This window comes from Prunus mume, unplaced genomic scaffold (assembly GCF_029339155.1).
Source record: "Prunus mume cultivar Tortuosa unplaced genomic scaffold, ASM2933915v1 scaffold18, whole genome shotgun sequence".
Taxonomy (NCBI): domain Eukaryota; kingdom Viridiplantae; phylum Streptophyta; class Magnoliopsida; order Rosales; family Rosaceae; genus Prunus; species Prunus mume.
The window spans coordinates 284,389-299,077 of record NW_028296564.1 but is presented as its reverse complement, the minus strand read 5'-3'; the positions used below and the strand labels follow the sequence as shown (position 1 = coordinate 299,077).

Below are 14,689 nucleotides of genomic sequence, written 5' to 3'. Positions count from 1 at the left end.
AAGTCAAGATTAGTGCTTTGTTTGGAATTATGCTTTATTTTGTGTGTGGTGTTTTTTGGAATCATACTTTTTTTATTATTATGTTTTTAAGTATGGTTTGTTTTGTGTGTTGTTTGTAATAAATTAAGGTTTGTTTTTAATTAATCTTTGTTTTGATGCGCAAATGTTTTTAATAAATAGTCATATTATTTAATGCTTTCTTATTGAATAAAAAGGAAACAATACAACAAATTAATACATATAGCAAATCTTTCAATACAACCTAATGGTTTTGATCATTTATCCAATCCATATTGCTAGGTCCGTCGTCATGGAAAATTTTTCTTCTCATCACATCCCTTCGTCTTAGCTTCCAATAGGCCTTTGTTTCAGGAGACATATGGCTCGTATCCATGGCCATGATTTTCATGTATCTATCCTCCATGTCTTTTTCTTGTGACTGCTGCTGTTGAATTGCAAATGTTTCCTGTCGTGCCATGTCCGCTTCTTCTCTTTTCAAGTCTCTCTCAATTCTTAGTCCGGTGCTCTTAGCTATTTGCTCCAAAAATTGTACACATTCATTGTTCGAAGTGCTCCCTCTCTTGGCCTTTGCCGCTTTTCTCCCAATAGGTCTCGGCGGACGTGGGAGTGGTGACTCCATTTCCATTCAGGAGTCCAATGGCGAATCAGTTGATGGCGAATCGTGGAGCGGAGTCTCATTCAACGCAACCGCCGGACCTGTGGGAATAATTTTGAATCTCGAACAATCCTTCACAACTTCCCAACATTTGTGATGCAAGAAACTTTTTTTGCCTTGGCCCATGACACTGAACCAAACTTGTGCTTGTATGATCTATTAAAAATAAATAATTGGAAGTGGAAGAAAAAAAAAGATTATGCAAGAAAACATAAACAATTTTGAAATGCAAGAAAAAAATTGATTATGCAAGAAAATATAGACAAATTAGAAATGCAAAAAAAAAAAGAAAAAAGAAAAAAAAAAAGAAGATTATGCAAGAAAAAGAAAAAGAATATGCAATAAAAAAAAAAGTTACACTAAATTGATTAAAATGACAATTATAAATATTTTACCTCATCGGATAGATTTTGACCGCTTCGAATGTTCTCCCTTGCTTTTGTCAACGCATTTCTCCATTTTCCTAACTCTCTATTCAAAATTTTCCATATACTAGACAACGCCATTTCGGTCCGAATAGAACCCGACCTTTGACAAAATTCTCCATGAATTTTGCTCCACATATGAGAGAACTTCATCTCATTACCCGTGACAGGGCAATGACTAACGTTCACCCAAGACTGACACAACGCAATATCTTCCTGAGTTGTCCACGCGCCTCCAACTTCGACAGAAGATGCCATTTATTTTTTTATACAAATGGAAAGTAGTAGAAAAATGTGAATGGAAAGTAAAAAATATTGGAAGGAGAAGAGTTTGTATGAAAATTTGGTGTGGAAAGTGAATAATGTGAGTGGAAAGTAAAAAATATTGGAAGGAGAAGAAATTGTATGAAGATTTGGTGTGGAAAGTGAATAAAATTATTAGGTATTTATAGGGAAAAAATCCAGAATTTTTTCGATTTTTTAGCAAAAAAGGAGGATCGGATTTGGAAAAAAAAGATCGGAGCGTTTGGGTTGCGACATGTGGCATTTTCCCGTTGGATTCTGTCAAGGATGACGTTAGCGGTGACATAGAGTTGACGCTCATCGAGTGGAAGTCAAATTTTTGCGCCAATGGTAAAAAATTTCAAATTTTGCTCGCGACGTTAGTGTGACGCCACGCTTGGTGAAGCCCACGCAAGATCTGCCATTGGGCTTCCCAGGCTGCTTCTTCTGTGCTGGAGTTCCAAAATCGAACAAAGGGGCCTCTTGCCTAGCAAAAGGCCCTGCGCTGGAGGTGGCCTAAGGGGGAGAGGAAACCATTAGAGCACTCCACATCCTTTGTGTAGCACATCTCTCTAATAATATTTGCCCCACTTATACTAGAAAATGTGCTACATATTGTCTCCCTAGAATTTTCATGTGCAAAAAAGAACAAGAAAAAAAAAGAAAAAAAAGAAAAGAAACTGGTTCTAACGAAATAAAAGAAAGGAGAAAACTAATTTATTTTAAATTTAAAACTCCTCTTGCATATATATAGCTTAGGCGGGGTAAGTGAGTCTCTGGAGAGAATTCTACTACTACTCTCCAGTTCACTCATACACATACATTAAGGAAGAAGACGAATGAGATTATGGCGATGGACACCAATTTCGCATCCTCATTGTTTGAGAATCTAAACCTGGAAGATCCATGGCTTCCTCCAACTACCTGGGAATCGATCCCATCCGAAAGCGGAAATTTCCATCTTCGAAACCCCAAGTCCTCTTCCTCTCACTCCCTCTACCATGCCTCCACCGTCTCCGTAAGTCCCGTTTTCTCTCAATTTAGGGTTTCATTCCTAAATTCCTTCCATTTTCCAAGTTTTCTGTTTGTTTCCATGGAAAATTGAATTTTGAAGGAAAATCTTTTTGTATTTAATTTAAGAAAAATGTGAACATTTGGGAACAGGAGGCAAGTTTGGTGCGGTTGGCGATGAATGCACTGCAAGGAGTTGAATCGGCCCTTGTTAGCATCCAGAAGCTTTCTGCTGCATTTTGCTCTGACCCGGCTGATAGGACTTTCCATCAGATTCCAAGTCTGTGGAATAGGTCTTCAAGCACTCATGCTCTGGGAAACATTCTCCAGCCCATTGGCTGCTCAGGTTTGCTTGTCTTTCTTCTCCGGAAATTTGTGGACTACTTTTCGAATTTGAATGTGGAAAGTGAAGAGCATGTTGATGGTGAAGCTCAAGTGAAACAGTGCCCTCCATATAGTCTTGTTAATCATGCTTTCGCTGTTTCGGTGGGAAAGGTTGTGGAAGGTTACATGTGTGCACTGGATACCTTGTATGCATCAGTGGGTTTGAGGCGCTCTTCGTGTTCGTCTTCTGTGGTGGGATGTCTGAACAGTGTAGTGTATTCTGAACTTACTTTGTTGGAGTTCTATTTGCACACAAAGGAATTGAGGATTCAGATTGAAGCCCTTACGAACTTATGCAACTTATATCAATTCTCTAGTTGTTTCTCAGTATCCTCTCTTGAAGAATTGATTACAAAAGCAAATTTGGAATTTTGTAATTTCTACAGAGGAGGGGATTTACTCTCATATCTGTATACTCAATTACAGGTTAGATTACTTTGCTTTTCCCAACATGAAACTTCGTAATTTTAGCATGGAATGCCTCTTTTTTTTTTTTTTTTTTTTCAAGTTTGTTGTTATGGCATACCCTCACATGGCTGTAATTGTCTTAATGGTAATGTACACTGCTGTGATATAAAAAAGTCTAGTAAGATAAATGTTTTAAAAGGTTAAATTCTGCTAATGGACACTCATTGACATATTTATTTATTCTTTGTTTAGGTTGCTGATCCTGCTCATCGTCCTTTACTCAAATTTCTTTTTCTTCGTACATGTGAACCATATTGTGGCTTTATTAGATCATGGATATTCAAAGCTGAGATTAGTGACCCTTACAAGGAGTTTGTTGTAGAATATGCTGACAGTCTATCTCCAAATCAACATGGTAAAGCCGACATCTCTATTGACTTCCCATTGGCAACTATTAGGGTAATGCTGTTACCTTTAATATTGGAAAATTGGAATTAAATTATGTTTTCATTGAATACATGATTCTCTTCTTCGTTTCAGTTCTCATGGTTACCATTTGTGCCTCAGGAACAAGATGGAGTTTCTGTTCCTTGTTTTTTGAAGGACGTCTTGATTCCACTTGTCAGAGCTGGTCAGCAGCTGCAAGTTCTAGTGAAATTGCTTGAATTGTGTACTTTTGTTGCCACCAACGACCATACTTACGAGGGTTTTCTTCCCTGCTGGACTGGATTTTCTGGCAATTGTCCATATTATTCGTCTCCATTGACATTTATAAAAGGAAATGTAGAGGCCATGTTACTTTCAAGGGACAGATATTACAGAAGAATGCAGGAAAAACTCGAGAATCTTTCAGCGAAATTAGAGTTCAGATATCAACAGGTCATCCACTCTGATAATTTAGTTTCTTTATATAGAAACTCTGTTATTATGCAAAAAAATAATGCCATTATAACTCTAATTAGTTTTATATATTTTTGTCTTTGTTTCTTAGTTGCAGCATGCAACGCAAATAGCATTTTCTTCAGTTTCCAGTCAATGTAGAGATATGATGTCTTTGCATTCCTAGGCATAATTATAGTCTGTCTGTATTTAATTTACAATTAGCCTTGATGGTTTATTACATTCAAATTCCTCTCTCTTAATAGCTCATGCCACTACAGTCCTAGGTTGAACTAATTCTTTTCAGATGTAGATACCAGACTGTCGCTCTGATTTATTATTATAATTTTTCAAAGGTATGCTGCTGGTTTGCAGTAACCTATAATGCTGTGAGGTTGAAACTCTGCTTATGATGAGCAAATTGGTTTTATGCAGTGCATATTTAACCCCCGGCCCCCTCCCTTTTTTTATAACTAAGATGCAAAGCAGAACAAGATACTAATAAACTGATTTAAGTTTTATACATTTGTGTAATTAGATGCTCCACAAGCGACAAGGTTAGTGCTGATAGAAGTAGACATTACTCAGTTTGTTTTTATGACTTGCCACTTTTGACATGCCATTGTTGCCTTCAGGTAGGCTGTTGGTACAAAAAAAAAGGGTTTGGAATTTCAGTGTTATAGATTTTTCAATTTAAACTATGTCCTGGTTTATAGATGCCTCTCTTTCATTCATCTACAACTCTGCTCTTTACAAGGAGGATTCAGGGTTGTGAATGAGAGAAACATATGTTTCATGTCTACCTGCTTTCATACAGTTTTGCTGCAATGCTAGTTTCTGTTGTTATCTGGTTTCTAATAATTTGATTGTTTTTATTTATGCAGGTAGTTCGACCAGGTACACTGCCTGTTCTCTTGGATAATGGTGGTAGGAGTTCAACCAACCCAGGTTTATTTGCTTTGGATGACAATTTTATTCCTTCTCCAACAAATTATAAAAGGGAGTCAAATGGGTAATCTCTCTCGCTCTCCCCCACCCCACCCCACCCCACCCCACCCCCACCCCCATCTGTGTGATAGATGTATGTATGCGTATGCTGTCTACATGACTGTTGCGCTTCTGCATGCATGGTTCTTCATACCATGTGTTGGTGAATACATATGTTCCTTTATCCTGTTTCTTGTTCTTTCCTTCCAAATGTTGTTGCAGTTTCATGAATGATTAGATTTCTCTAATTCTCAGTCTCTAATTCTCAGGGTTCATGGTTTGGATTCTGGTGAGTTAAGTGCAAGGGATGGTCTATCTGACCTCACGGATTCATACGAGTCATCTGAATGTTCATTTGACAGTACTTCTGCAGAGCAAAATGTGTCTGAGCAGATGGTTGAGCTTCCCAATCATATTGTTGGGCTGGAACAAATATATTTATCTGCCTTAAGCTTTTCAATGAGTATGCCCATTGATAATTTGCAAAAGCCTCATGTACGTGAAGAGTCATGCCATATAGTAAGTGACCAGAGTAGACTTTGTGAAAGAAGAGATGCCCTAGCACATTCTCATCATAAAGGTGTGTTTACAAGTCAAATATCTGTGCCCATAAAACCAAAAGAATCAAACTTGTCAGCTATGTCTGATGTTCAGTTTGCAGATTGCCTATCTGATAAGGACTGGCCAGAAGGTGGTCTTTTTGAGAGTTATTCTGCCATTGATGAAGAGTACAAAGATGGTCGAAGGTCACATCCAATGGATTCTCCCTCAAAGGTGAATGAAAGAATACTAGAGGCCTTAAAGGAGGGCACATCATATTTCAGAAAAGGAGTTGGGACTAATAGTGCTTTAATTGAAGAAGCCTATGGCAAGGATCAACCTCAAAATGTGACATATACTTCTTCAGATTTATTTACATTACAACAGTGGAAAGTTAACTCCCATAACAATTTTCTCAGCATGAATCCAATGTTGACAAAGAATAACTTACTTCACCTGATAACCAAGCCTGGAGAGAGATATGGAAGGGAATTTGGACATTCTTTGCCTTGCTTTGAATTTTCTTTGATAAAAGACCCTTTTAAGGTGGGTCTGGAAAAGCTACCTGCAGGGCTCATGGACTCCAATGCCTCTGTAACCAGTGTTAAGAGTGATCGCTTTCGGAATCAAGATTTTGGTGGGGATAGTGTCTCGATTGATAAAACCAAATTATCTGATTCTCTTCCATTTTCAGACTCAAAAGACCACGACCAAGAAAATGCCAATTTAACAAATGTTTCTGGCGGTAGTTGTTGGGAGAGTTTGCTTGGTAGATTCAGTGACACTGTCGTTAATAGAGTTGAAGATCACAGACAAAGATTATCAGAAATTTTTGAGATACCACTTGATTTTATTATCGACAAATGCCTTCTGCAGGAAATCATGCTTCAGTATCCTTATTTCTGTGCATTAAGTAGAAGGAAGATTCATCTGGTTCTGTTTATGGTTATTTTTTCTTGCTCGTCAATGCTTGGTTGGGCACAGCCTTAATAGAATATTTTATGACTTTCAGTTTGTGTGCTTTGTTTTGGTGCTTGATTGCTTGTTAACAATTTTAAGGTTATGTGTCTGTTTCATGTTGTTGCCATTGGAAGAGAGATGTTATCCTTAAAAATGCTAGATATAAGTATGTCAGCAAGTTAACTATTAAGTTGCTTGAAGAAGGATTTGATTTGCAAGAACATTTACTGGCTCTGCGGCGATACCACTTTATGGAACTAGCGGACTGGGCAGATTTGTTTATTATGTCCCTTTGGCATCATGTAATAATCATTTCATGTCATTACTCAATACTACTATCTGATTCGTCATAGTACCATCTGACTCGATTTCTTTTTCTTGTTCTTCTGGAAATTATAGAAATGGTGTGTTACAGAGGCAGATCATAGACTTTCAGAAATTCAAGGTTTCCTTGAGTCATCAGTTCAGAGGTCATCATGTGAACGTGACCCTCATAAGGACAGGTTATTTGTGTACATGAAAGTACATGATGCAATGCCTCTTTCAGCATCTGTTATTGGTACATTATTATACTGTTGTTCACAATGTTTCATCATCTATTGGCACATCAATTGATTGTTGTTCAAATAAGTCTATAATGTCGAAAAAAGCATTTAGTGCATCCCCTCTTTTTGTTCATTTCAGATTTAGTTATGCTTGGAATTTTGAAACACATTTTTAAATTCATTTGGCATTTCTTCTGTCATCTCTCGCTCTCTCTCCACCCTCTAATATTTTACCTGTCAATGATGCAGGAGTCCATTCCTTCAATTTTCTTGGTTTGGGTTATAGAGTAGACTGGCCAATCAGTATTATTTTGAGTCCTAGTGCATTGAAAATGTATGCTGAGATATTCAGCTTTCTGATACAAGTGAAGCTTGCTATTTTCTCATTGACTGATGTATGGCGCCAATTAAAGGTATGGATTCTTTGACTGATTAAAAGCTTAAGGCCCGTTCAGTAACGTTTTTGGAGAATGTTTTATGAGAATGAAAACAAGAAAACAAGAAAATGAATTTGCAGTTTCAGGATTCGAAAATGCCTTTGGTAGATTAATTGGAAAACAGGTTCAGAAAATAAAAAACGTATCTGGTAGGACAATTTGAGAATAATAATTTGTGAGTTATTTTTCAAGTATATTTTTGGCTAATTTCTGTCCTACAAAATATATTTTTGAAAAATTCTGAAATTTTAAAGGCTTAAATTATTACAAACAGTGAAAAATGTATAATTAAAATAATATAAAAAATCTTATTTTAGAAAAACCTAGATAATAAAATAATATTATCTTTAGTTTAAAATAAATATTTAAACATAAACATGAAATTGAATAATATATGATGGTTTTATCATAAAATTAATATACACTGGTGTAGCAAAATAAAATAATGAAGTGGAACGAAGAAACTAAAAATTGAAAAAAAAAAAAAAAGGACAAATGAAAAAAATTTAAAAAAAAAAAAAGAAAAGAAAAATCAGACCAACCAAAAATTTTTTTAAAAAAGAAAGCAATCAGACCAATACATTGGGTAGAAAATGAAAACGATAATTTGGTGTTTTCAGTATTTGTACATGAGTTTGAATTTGTTTTCAAAAAACAATTCTAGTGAAAATGAAAACGATATACTGAATGTGTTTTTGGTAGAAAATGAAAACAGAAAATGAAAACGGGGCCTTGAAAACGTTACCGAACAGCCCCTTAATGTAGGCGTTTATTAATCTCCCACCAGCCTGAAACTTCTCTTGCCCAGCTAGAGCTCTGAAGCTTCAACTTCTGGAACGGGGTGAGATATCATTTAGCGATAGAGGCTGGGTCATATAGCATTCATTTTTTTGTACCCTTCTGTGCTTTGTGTTTGTGATTTGACGTTTCTTTTTCAAATGTGGTTGCACTTTTACCAGCTGATAATTCTTCTGAATCTTAAGCAGTACAACAGTAAAAATATTTCACTGGCAAGAGAACTAACTACTGTTGGTTTGCAATAAGGCATTCGTTGAAGTTGATTTAACTTCTCATTTCGGAACTAAATTCAGGATTGCCGAGACATAAGTCTTCTGTAATATAGTTGAAAATAATGATGTTTTGCTACATGATTTTCCTTTAACTACCCCTTTTCTTTTTCCCAGTTTCAGACTGCATAAATGCTTGTTTTAATGCCTTAACATAAGTAATTTTCTGTTTTTCCTTCTTCTCGAACTCTGTTGACTTCGAAATGTCAACAAGAAAATTTGTTAAATTGTTACCATACTGTTCCATTTCTTTCGGGGAAAGGCTTTATCATCTAGTTTTCAGGATTTTATTTTTATTTTTTGAGATTGACGACATATATTAGTGTTCGATGAAGTGGGTGAAGTTTTTTGAAGTTTAAATCTGAAAAATAAAGGGTTTGGGTTATGTACAAACTTACTTGGATTTGCATTTGGCTCATGGAAGTGCATGGTAATTCACGTGATCCTTTTGTTTTTGTCGCACAAAGGATGCTAAAATTTACTTTATATGTGCAGGATTTGGTGCACTCAATTAGTCAGAATAACGACTCTGAACAAAATGAAAGGGAAGTGAGTCATTTCAATGCATTAGTGAAGATGAGGTACATTGAGCAATTGGTCCTTTTTAAACTTAATTTTGGTGAATTAGGAGCTAGTGCTCTCAGTGTATCTGCCTTTGGGATTATTTACTGTAATCCTAATTATATCTGTTAATTAGTTTCCCACATCTGGATTCAGAGATTTATGTTTTCCAACACTTGTTTTCTGCTGACGTTTGCTTTCTCGTTGTACTTTTATTTCTTTGGCATGATAAGTTTGAACTTTTCATCCCACCTCATCCTTTCAGATGTTTTGCCTTCATTTTTTTGATGCATCTACTTTGTTTTTTATTGAGTAATGGTAAAGTTTAGAGGAAAAAGATATTATGATTATAAAATGACCTCAAGTTTATAACATGTTTCTAATGAATTTCTTTTTGGTTCACAAATGTGTAAGTTGACATCAGAATAGGAGTTGCTAACATTCTTATTCAAGACTATCATTTTCCCCCTTTGACTCTTCTATTAAAATCAATCATTTACCCAGAAAACAAAAATCAATGGCTGTTTTTAGTTGTGGAAAGAAGTATATAATTCCTGCCAGTTCATTTGGTTAGGTCTCTTGTCATCTTAGAGGGGCCTGGGATTGAATGCTGCATTCACCAAGGCTGTGGGATTTGTAGGATAGGAGAGGACTAACTCTTGCGGGCCTATTGGGCCCCCAATATGTGGCAAAAAAGGGGGAAATAACAGGGGAAAAAGGGAGAAAGAAATAGGGAAGAGCAGCAAGACAGTTGCAGGGTTCATTTCTGACTAATTAAAGATGTGTTTTGTGAGATGTGCGGGAAACAAATTTTCTAATTGTTGTGGAAAATGGGAACAGATTCATTTGAAATGTCCTCTTCCCCATATGTCTTGAGATGTGTTTCAGCGGATTTCTGTTCTCTTTGGCAAGATTAGAGAAGTTTGAGCTAATGATTTTCTTTTCATGAGATGTTGGGGTGGAGCTCTGGGAAAAATAGGGATACTGTTTATTTGATCTAAGAATAGTCTTTTTGTCTGTATATCAGGTAGTCTTAGTTCTGCCAGGTTTAACTTTAACCTAGAATGAAAAGTAAAGGGAGAGACATTTGGTGACTATCTGCTCTGACAATCTAACTTCCTCACAGGAATTTTAATTTTGATCAAATACTATAATTACAATTTCTAATTGAAAATTATGTTTGTTATTTGACTCTCTGATCTATGCATAGGCACCAGGTCAATCATTTTGTTTCTACATTACAGCAATATGTGGAGTCACAGCTATCACATGTATCATGGTGCAGGTTTCTGTACTCACTTAAGCATAAGGTTTGAAGCCTGCTGTTTTGATCTATAAAGTCTTCATACAGTTAAGCCTGAAAGTTGAGTTGAAATGATTACATAATTCATTGTACATCAACTTTGTAGTTGAAATTCCATGTTTTTTGGCATGTTTATGTTCCATAGAATGCTCATGTAATGGCTGAAGTACCTTGCATTTGATGGTGATGAGAGATCTGTTTAAAATAAATGCTATTTGAAATTTTTGCCACATGACAGGAACATTGAACTTTTTAAAGCCAATTTTGAATAATCAAAAGATTAATTCCAATGCTGCAAGTAGTTTGATGAAAATCATCCAATGCCTGCCCTGCGCAATGAATAACAATGTCTCCTACATTTGTTTTCCCCACCAGTAAACGAAATTCAAAACTGTTTATTTTATCATTGCCAAGGCCTTTGAAATTTGTTTGTTTGCTGCTAGGTCAAACTAGAAGGGAGGTTATAAATTCTATAAATCTGCGGGTATATGGATTATTGCTAGCACAGACCAATTCTAGATTTGACATGCTGGAGATCTTTTGATATGAAGGTGGTATCTGTTTCTGATGCAATATTCTGATAAAAATAAAAACTTCTTTGAAAAGAAGAGAAAAGAAAATCTCGATTCCAATTTACATTAAAGATTGATTAGATTGCTCTATCTTAAGATTGTATTAATATTGTTGAGTAAATCTGGAAAGTTATTTAATTAAAGTGGTGTCTCACAGATGAAATGCCAGATAGACTTTTATGAATCGTATCATGTCTCTTTACGCCATATACTCTAAATACTTCTGGTATGCCTTTTGTTCTAGAACTTTGATGAGATATATGATTACATGTTTATAATTAATCATTTTTGTTTTCTTGATCTTAAATTGGCATTTGGTTACTGTAGGTCAAAGATATGATGGATCTTCAGTCTGTACATCTGGCATATTTAATAGATTCGCTTGACATGTAAGTTCAGTGAGTCATTCTATAAACTTTCTTACCATTGTTATATGCGCGTCACATGTTTCTTAATTTCTATGTTTTCTAACTCTATTAATAAAAGAATTCTTATTCACTTACAGTAAATAAGTGAGTAAAAGAAAAGGATTCTTATTCACTTATAGTAAATAAATGGATGAAAGATTGGCACCAAGTGTGTGCTGTGTGTGAGCACGTTCTATTTTACATCCTTTTGAGTTGTAATATCTTGTTTGTACTTGTTATTTCCCAGATTGTGGTTTGACATTATATTGTTACCTTGGATTTTCTGTTAACCATGAATCTAACCTTTGCAGATGTTTCCTCTCTGATGAAACACGACCTATAGCTCGGATCATTGAGAGCATTCTGCAGTGTGCTCTTGACTTCAGGTCGTGTCTTACCGGGGAAATGTGGGATGCGGGAACAAGTCAAGGGAATTTAATGGCAAGACTTTCTGGAATCAATATATCTCAGGTGATGCTTACATCTTTAACTTTGTAAAGAACTGTGTTCAGGAAATATAAGTTTAACTAGGGATGCCATTTATAGTAAAGATGGAAGCAACAACGACAGTGAGGTGAAAGGGCAAGAGTGTTGCTAGGTTGGATATTGTGACACCTTTGTTTCTTGTGCAGTTAGAAATCTAAATATACCTTCTTCTTTTTTCCCGAAAATAAGAAATCTAAATCAAGAGCAGACATATTTTTCATACTTCTATGATGTGACCCTGTGTTTGTGTTGAATAAACGTTGTGGGAATGGGATTCTTATTCCTTGTATCTCATAAGTGAATCCCATTTTCCTACTTTGTTTTTGTGTGCTGATTAGGGAATGTGACTGGCTGCTGGCCTGCTGTCACTATAAAGCACTACCATTATGGGTTGTGACCCAACTGCATCACAGCCATCGCCACCTATTTCTTTTCCGAAAACCCAAATAGCTACAGATCCAAATCAAGGTCAAAATGTGAAGTACGCATCTGTGTTGGTAAAAAACTAACCAAGTCCAGAATTAGAAGCTAACAAGAGCCCTAATGATATGTTTGATTTGTGGGCTTGTGTCACAATAAGAAGTGATTGAGAGAACTACTAAACTTGATCTATGGGGCAGAAGATGTAAAAAGTGTTCTGGTTGTGGCATTGATAGAGGGGTTGTGGTTGCAATACTATTGGTAAAGGGGGTTGTCATAAGGGGCATTGCTTAATGCACGTCATAGTCTATGGAGTGGCTCAGAGGCAATACTATAGGGATTGTAGTGATTAAATGCATTGCTGAATGGCAATCCCATATGCAATTTCCATTCTTATTTTGTGTATTTAAAAAATAAAAATCTGACCTCGAAAAAGTCATTTCCTTGTGGGTGGTGTTCTCATCGGTTTGCAGAAACCGATATCTACATGGTCCCCGATATGGTATATAATATTGCAGCGTTTTTCTTTTGACATGGAAACCTTAATTTGTTCGGAAGTTTTGTATCTTTGTGTGCCTACAATGCAAAGCATAATATATGTTTGCAAGAACACCCAAGTCATCAAGGGAAGGGTTGTGTTGTGTGTATTTTCATCTGCATGCATTCATGTGTCATGGCAGCCTAAGCAGCTCGCTGTTACTTGAGCTGCCTAAGTAAGCATGCTGGGGTGGTGTGCATCCGGATTCCGAAATGACATTATGGTGGACGAGTGCTGTTTGATTCTAAAATTAGTATTGTAGAGCATTAAAATGAACAATTTTACTCTTGCTCTTAAATAACAGTTTTAAAATAAGAACCAACCTGTCGATAACATGCATGTGCATCTGTTTTGCAGGTGGTCGTAATAAAACAAACGTTTGACAAGAATATGAAAGAACTGCACCTCTGTTACCTCAAGTCACCTAAACATGGGAAATTTGGACTTTCTCATTTTTGGGAATACCTCAACTACAACAAGTATTACTCGGATGTTGGTAATGAAATGGCCTATTATGCCTTCTCAGTCTAAAGCTCTGTGATATGATCGTTGCAGTAAGTGAGAAATGGGAATATATCGTGCTTGAAGCAGCTTCATTGATTACGATGGTTGAGGAGGGTAACTTCTCGAAGAATCACAGTGGATGATATGCCCGACTGATGTGCGTAAAATATGTAAGGATTCCTCAGCCCGTGGTAGCTCCATTAGACACGTTGCATATCATTCTTCTCAGTTTGGTCTTGTTCCTTGAGGTAGGAAATTCCTACACTAATCTTTGTTTGGCCTTTTGAAAATCTAAATCACAACGCGTACATTTTTTTTTTCTTCCCCGTTTTGTTTTGTAAGAGTGAAGGATAGTTACTACTTGTTGTCGGACACTAGTGACTTGAGTGTTGAGAGCTGTGTATATGGAGGAGAAATGTTTATATCCGTTTTGTATTATAGACAATTTTGGTAATGGCATTCGTTGTTTCTCTATTTCTCTTGATCCTGCCAATTCTCTGCACTAAACCAATTTTCAAGAGGAATGGGAACTGGATGATTTGGTCGTTTTGTTATGCAAACCCGGAGATACTATTTGTGACATTTGGCCATAAATAAATAAAAATTTCCAACGTTGCGGATAAAATTGATAGACATTTAGCCATATAAAATTGGCAGTAAAAGTAAAAATGAAGGCTCATGGTAAAATTTCGGAGGCCATTTTTACACTCCATTTTTATCCTCTACTTCCACTTTGATGTTTTCTAAATCTTCTTATTTCTTGTAACCCTTTATGGCTGTAAATAATTTAATTTATGGTCATTCACTTTGGTTGTCTTTTATAAGGAGGATTAGAGAATGATGCGAGCTCACCTTCTAGTACTCAATCACTTTGGTTAACATGGCTACTTGTATTCTCAATGTCGATTTACAGCTGAAGCTTAGCAATTGAAGTTGTTAATAGTTCAGTCCAGCCCAGATCAGAGCCTCCCATCCAAATAGAAATAGAGTTACAGCTGTCTTTTTATCTTTTCTAGCATGGGTATTTATTTTTATAGTTTTGTAAAAGGCAGTTCTGCCTAAAACAGCTTAAATTCCATTAACCATTCTGGCCAAAACAACCTCTTTTTACTAAGATAAATTGTTAAAGTCCTCACCAGTCTGAGGCAAGAAAAGAACTTACTTGGGAGATATTCTTCACCCAAATTCACAATCGTTTGTAGAAATCAGTGACTTGAGGCGCAAGTTATCTACTCTAGAATAAGTCTGCTAGGGTCTTCATTGCTAGCAGTGGCATGCTCATACACCAAAGAAAGCT

General features: G+C 36.1%; 1 protein-coding gene across 18 annotated transcripts; it reads left to right on the top strand.

The window, feature by feature from the left end:
- Positions 1 to 2,079: 2,079 nt before the first annotated feature.
- Positions 2,080 to 13,866, top strand: LOC103330137 (Spc97 / Spc98 family of spindle pole body (SBP) component). Of its 18 annotated transcripts, none has more exons than XR_016123086.1 (15): positions 2,084 to 2,401; positions 2,548 to 3,204; positions 3,439 to 3,645; positions 3,754 to 4,065; positions 4,950 to 5,077; positions 5,322 to 6,482; positions 6,713 to 6,854; positions 6,952 to 7,111; positions 7,347 to 7,510; positions 9,097 to 9,182; positions 10,448 to 10,472; positions 11,195 to 11,263; positions 11,365 to 11,426; positions 11,756 to 11,915; positions 13,246 to 13,866. XR_016123086.1 is itself a non-coding variant. In XM_016794634.2 (15 exons), the coding sequence occupies exons 1-15, from the start codon at positions 2,231 to 2,233 to the stop codon at positions 13,417 to 13,419; spliced, it is 3,603 nt and encodes a 1,200-aa protein (XP_016650120.2). In that variant the 5' UTR covers positions 2,115 to 2,230; the 3' UTR covers positions 13,420 to 13,866. The 18 variants fall into 18 exon arrangements, 7 of the variants coding, with proteins under 7 accessions (XP_088899834.1, XP_088899835.1, XP_088899833.1 ...); XR_016123081.1 differs by having other exon boundaries at positions 10,373 to 10,472; XM_016794634.2 differs by lacking the exon at positions 11,195 to 11,263 and having other exon boundaries at positions 2,115 to 2,401; positions 5,322 to 5,632; positions 5,714 to 6,482; positions 10,373 to 10,472.
- The last annotated feature ends 823 nt before the right edge of the window (positions 13,867 to 14,689 follow it).

Coding starts and splice junctions, on each gene's coding strand:
- LOC103330137 (XM_089043703.1), top strand. CDS start 2,231: ATGGCGATGGACACCAATTTCGCATCCTCATTGTTTGAGAATCTAAAC. Junction 2,402..2,547: donor ACCATGCCTCCACCGTCTCC/GTAAGTCCCGTT, acceptor ATTTGGGAACAG/GAGGCAAGTTTGGTGCGGTT. Junction 3,205..3,438: donor ATCTGTATACTCAATTACAG/GTTAGATTACTT, acceptor TTCTTTGTTTAG/GTTGCTGATCCTGCTCATCG.